This window comes from Marmota monax, unplaced genomic scaffold, assembly GCF_021218885.2.
Source record: "Marmota monax isolate L192 unplaced genomic scaffold, Marmota_monax_Labrador192_F-V1.1 WCK01_AAM20220418_F8-fsc00048, whole genome shotgun sequence".
Lineage (NCBI taxonomy): Eukaryota > Metazoa > Chordata > Mammalia > Rodentia > Sciuridae > Marmota > Marmota monax.
The window spans coordinates 9856892-9862891 of NW_026694895.1; the positions used below are offsets into that span (position 1 = coordinate 9856892).

Below are 6000 nucleotides of genomic sequence, written 5' to 3' on the forward strand. Positions count from 1 at the left end.
ACCCACTAGATGCCAGTAGCACATACACTCCAAGCTGTGACAATCAAAAATATCTCCAAATGTACCCTGGGGTAGAGGGGAGAAAAAAAATCACCCCAACTTGAAAACTACTGATGTACCTCATAAATAGAAAAAAAAATCTAAATAAAATGGGGGGTGTGTCGGGGTTTTTTCCTAGTCTGAATGTTTCAACAGGTTATATTTGATCACAGACAACGTTTAAGAGATCCTCCCTCTCAGAAAACAACGTATTTAATATCTACACTTGTTAGCCAAAGTTAACAAGAATCTCAGAAGATTCTCTGCAGTGCCAACTCTCCCTCCAATCACACACACACTAGCGAGGGCACACAAGCATATACGCATACATACATACACACACACACACACACACACAAAGATATCCTAGCTGAACTGAAGAAAATATAACATAATTACCATACTTTCATTTATTCATCAAATATATTGACCACACTTTCCAGCTTCCACAGAATCCAAAGGAATTCTTACAAAATATAATGTAGCTCAAATACCACAAAAGCTTCATTATTCTAGGTAGAATAAACCTAAGTTCTAGGACAAGTATTAAATTCATCCTCATATTTTAACAAATTATAAGAAAAGATACAAACTAACCATGAAGCTTTAAAAAGGAAAAAATTGAGAAGCAGATTTGTATTTTGAAACCAAGAGATAAGAGGAATGAAAAAATTCAAAATCAAAGGGAATCTGAAAGCATTCCAGGATGAGGGTAAAACTCAAAATGTTTCCCCTGGAATGAGAGATAGGAGGAAATTATACACTTGGCTATATCTTGCATAATCAGTCTCCAGAATACAAACTATGGAATGAGAAACTGAAAAATCAAAGTCCACAAAATACTAAAGAAAACATTTCCATCCTGAACACTTAGAAGGACTGTTCTTTACTATTGTTTCCCACTTAAAATTTTTTAAATGAGATATCAAAGGAAAAAAAAAAAGAATCTGACAACTTGATAAATTTCTTAATTCTCATAAAAAACAACCACTCTGATACTTCCAGCATGCCAGATTACACATTACACAGAAAAATCAATTAGCAGGAGAAACACAATAATCATTTTTTAAAGTATATTTGATTCATAACAAAGCCCTTTTTAAAAATCAGACGTTTTAAGTACTAAAAACCTTCATGTAAATATGGATTGAGGCTTTTAAGATTACTTCAATTATATTCAATAGGACCACATATTTTAATTCAACTAGAAATGTTCATTTAAAAAAACAATCTATGCAACAATACTTAATATTAATTTAATGTAAATGAACTATCTCTATGCTGCATAGCAACAAAATACTTTATATCAAAATTTTCAATATTAATCTCTGGCCCAGTGAAAAATTATCCTCTAAGAAACTAATGTTCAATTCTTTTTACTCCCAAACCAGAGGAAGCTGTAAGATCTATAGCAACAGCCTGCTTTTCTAGAAGTAATACCTTAAGACCACTCAAGAATAACATCCTTCACCAATTAATGTGACTCAGGTGGGTTTGGGAGGGAATAATGTCCAGGATTCTTTGGTCAGTGGCCATGATGCCCCTCCTTCTCAAGGGCAGGAGATCAGAAAAAGGGATTTGAATAAGAGGAGTTCACCATTCAGAACATAATAGGGACAGAGGAGAAAGAGTACTACAGGAAAGATAAAAACTACATGGTTAAGTCATTTCACAAAAGCAAGATGTTTAATGTTATCAAGGCCTTCATTCATTTCAGACACACCATTGTTTAGCTTCCTCCCTAAACCATGCACAAAAAGAACTGTCAGCTTGCCTTAAGCATGTTTCTTCTTCCATTTAAACAGACATGATTCTTTTGGTTAATCTCTGGCAATGATCGCCATTTCACAACACATTCAGCCCACCCGGAACTGATCAATACCACTACAGACATAAGACTAGACTTTATCCATTTATTAACCACAAGGAAATGTACCATTCAGCAAAATTCTATACATTACAAAAGATTCTATTAAAAGGGGGGTGGGGAAGAGGGACACACAAACACACACACACACACACACACCACAGAGGTACACAAAGAAAAGACTACCACCCTCTAATTTCCCTGTGGCAAACGAGATAAAGACATGACCATGAAACCTGTCAATTCGTTCTTCCCCCTATAATTCTATCTCACAACCTAGTAACTGGATAGTGAATACTTAGGATAAGTAGATCCATTATGATTTTTAAACTATTTCATCTATGCAATTAATTCTCCTGTTATGTACATTTGCACACCTTGCTGCTAAATATTGTATTCATTTACAGAATTTCAAATACAAAAGACTAGTTTTTCCAACCACTGGTTGCAACACAGAACGTCCTCACAAAATCAAAATTTCAAATATAAAATGGCCAGATCACTCTTACCAACCTTAGGCTAAATAAAATATATCTCATGAGCACAGCATATTTAACAGTACGAACAATTTCACATGGGCTGTTCTTAACCGAAAACAATGCTTCCAAACAAAGCGTTTAAAATAAGTATTCCGTAGGTAAGCAAAATCTATGCCTGAAAAGAGCACACAAATAAATGATGGTTGAAAGCCAGCACATTACCAACAGACAGCGGCATACCTCTCCTGCACTGAGTTATAGTTAATACTCCAACAACAACAACTATTTTTAACACTGCTGGACAATGAAGTTGAAGAAAACGTGAGAAGAGACAAATGAATTGCTGATAGGATTCATTGTTTCTCACGGTCAAAATTAAATATCAACTGACTTGATTTATGTCGTAATGTTCACCGGAGAAGCACTAATTAGAAGACTAGAAAATGACATTCATAAAAGAAAGAAAAAAAAACAACACCTTGTTTTGGAGGAGCTTACACTAAATGACATTTCAGAATACCCCTTTTGGGTCTCAACCTTTGCATAAATTGTCACTTGTGGTATTTGTGGCTTAACAGCAACCCCACCAGCGCTGTCATCCAGTGTTATGGCCACAAACCACGACTTTCTCACTTCCACAACAACACAGCACTCACTCTTATCAGTTCGTCAACCTAACTCAAAACAAGAAAAATTCATGGAGATTTCCAGATCACAATCAGACCAGGGGGTGGTGGTAGCAGCAGACGGGCTCAGGGTGTGGGGAAACCTCCCCAGGCTCCACTGGAGCTCACCGACCCAACAACAACCGCGGCCACCAGCAGCGGCAGCCGCGGCCGCAGTAGCAGCCCCGCCGCGCTCCCTGCACCTACCTGAAGAACAAGAGATAAGAAAGACGGCAAACGCCAACTTTGCAGCAGCTCCCATTTTCCCGAGGCGCCGGGGAATCCGAAGGAAGTTCTCGCTAGATATCCAGTTTTCTGCGTCTTCCTCGGAGACAAACCTCCTGGTGTAAAATCAACCGTCATAAAACATATTCGGAAGCCCCCGAGGATGGGGGTAAAAAAACGTTCACGGGGTTCTTAAAAAAAAAAAAAAAAGAGAGAGAGAGAGAGAGAGGGAAAAAAAAGCACAACAATAAAAAAAAAATGCACCACGGGGAAAAACCGCCACACACACGCACAACACACAAAACCAAACAACGAAAAGCCAACAACAACAAAAGCGGGTTTAAATCACTGTCAAAATCACTGTCAGCTCCGCTCGCCTCTCGAGTCTCTCGGAACAAAACGCCAGGCTGAGGCGAAGAGGAGGCGGCGGCGGTGGCGGCGTCCACTGCCGCCCGGACAGTGCGGGAACCAAGCTGGGTCCGACGTCCGGACCGACCTTCAACCCGGACACCCAAAGTCCGCGGACCACTGGCAACCGAGCTCGCGACTGTGGCGGCCGAGGAGGCAGCGGCGCAGGGAAGGGTCGGCGGGAGGCGGTGGCGACAGCAGCGCAGGCGGCGGCCAAGTTCTGGTCCAGGCTCTGGCTCCGGCTCCGGGCTCCGGGCTCGGCCGCGTTTTCGGTCTCCTGGCCTCCGCCGGGCCCCGCCCCCCAGACTTCCGGTTCCGGCCCGAAGCTGGAAACTAGGTGCAGCGGAGAACGCTCGGCGGCGGCGGTGGCGGCGGCGGCAGCGGCGGCCGGGCGCAGCGCGCGTGCCGGCCCGGGAGCGCGAGGAGATTGTCGGGGAAGCGAGGCGGGAGCGGGGGAGGGGTGAGAGCGAGGGCGGGGCTGACTGGAGGGCGAGGAGGCGGGGCGGACGGAGGCTCGATAACGCGAGGCCTCGGCGTCCGGCCTGCTTGGTCGGAAGATCCCTCGACAAAGGGGAGCGGGTGCCTCAAAGTCTCTGGGCCGTGGCAGGGCTGTAGGTGGGCGGGGTGGTTGCGGCCGGGTACCATGCACGGCTGTTGTCCTGATCGCGCCCAACTGGACTCTCTGGAGTGCCCGCCCAATCGTTCAGGGACAGTCCTGGAGGAACCCAGGATGGTGGACGGTGTCTCCAAAGGGCGTCTGCGGCGCCCAGCCCTTCCTCTGGGGGTCGCCTAGTCGCCAGCACCAAGTGGGTGGAATCCGCGGGTGGGAACCGGTCTGCCGCGCCCTTGAAGCTGCCAGAGGGAGCTCGGGACGCGCGAGCTGGCGTCGGCGCCCCCAGCCTAGGCGATGCGACCTGCCGCTGTGACTTCTATCTCAGCGTTTTGTCTTGCATTGGAAAAACTAATCAAGAAAGACCTGTCCCACGGGTTGGGATATCCACGCCAATTATCGCAATGTACAATTTGAATCCTTTTCCACCATACCTTTTGTACGCAAAGCGTTGTTTTGAAAACGGTTCTGTACGTAATAGATTCGCAAATATGTGTTTGTTACGCTTTGAAGAAAAACCTGAAGGTTTCGATCGACATACCCAATGGTCAGACAAGTGTTTACTTTTAAAATTTTTAGCTCTTTTAGGTCCCAAAAGACATATAATCCATGTTGTTTGCTTACAAGGTGCTGTGTTAGGCACATAATGGAATCCAAAATGTGAAAATAAGATCTCTATCACATGGAGCTCAGGGTATATACTATATTGGAAATTGACTACAGAATACACATTAAAGGCTATTAAAGTTAACTAGCTCTGTCTTTTGCCACATGTTAGTGAGCTGACGTTAGAGATCTAGTCTTTTTCCCTATTTTTATCTCAACACGGAGAAGTGTCTGGCATAAGTTCTTAATAAGTTAAAGAAAATTATAAATGATTCAAAAGTAACTGACCTCTTTCTTAAATACAAATATCTTTACATCTACTTTTTTTCAACAACTGTATCGTAGGCTAATTGATATTTTACTTAGAATTTACCAATTCCCACATTTTTCCACAAAACTCAAGCCTTCTCACTTTTATTTATAGTGTTTTCTTTTTCTCTTTCCTTAAATTACTCTGTATTTCTATTAAGTTCATCCTGTAATTATCTGCCTAGTTCTACCTCTTGTCAAGGTTATTAATAATCATGTGGCTCTTTAAACTCTCTCCAAGATTTCCAGTTCTCAAGTTGTGGTGCTCAGAATTTGACTGATATTGTGCAACAAAGTTCCAAGTTAGTCTTCAAGGTGTCCCTGATCTCATGCAATTCTGCAGCTTTTATGAGCTGGTTAGAAGAATATGTATAAAACTTCCATTCTTTGGTTGAATTAAGAGATTCCACTATCCATATGGGAAAGTGCTTTTTTGATTTAGAATCACTTTCAGTCCATTCAGGAATTTGATGTCAGTTATGCCCTGGATACAGGCCCTACTGTTGTCTTATCACTGCATCACTTCAATATTCTTGTGTTGTGAAACCAAAGCAAGTGGAATAACTGGAATAACCAGAAATGGAACTGAAACTTGAAAACATATTGCTTATCTTCTTACCACTCAAATTTGTCATTATAAGAGAATATGAAGATTATTTTTCTGTAGTACTTAAGAGGAGCAACAAATCTAAATCTTCACTAGAATATTCTAACAGAGTTAAGTAACCCCATGAGAGAAGTTATTAACATCCAGTAACATTAGCTATGTATCTACTCCTACATCTGTATTCA

General features: G+C 42.3%; 1 protein-coding gene across 2 annotated transcripts in view; it reads right to left on the reverse strand.

The window, feature by feature from the left end:
• Window positions 1-3897, reverse strand: part of Acvr2a (activin A receptor type 2A) — an 84196-nt gene extending 80299 nt beyond the window's left edge. Inside the window, exons 1-2 of one of the 2 annotated variants that reach the window (XM_058573482.1) lie at window positions 3772-3897; window positions 3258-3391 (exon numbers count right to left, since the gene is read on the reverse strand). In XM_058573482.1, the coding sequence (XP_058429465.1) occupies window positions 3258-3312 (55 nt within the window). In that variant the 5' untranslated portion in view covers window positions 3313-3391; window positions 3772-3897. Of the gene's footprint in view, window positions 1-3257; window positions 3479-3771 lie in introns of those variants that run through there. The other variant, XM_058573481.1, reaches the window with a different exon arrangement.
• Window positions 3898-6000: the final 2103 nt, after the last annotated feature.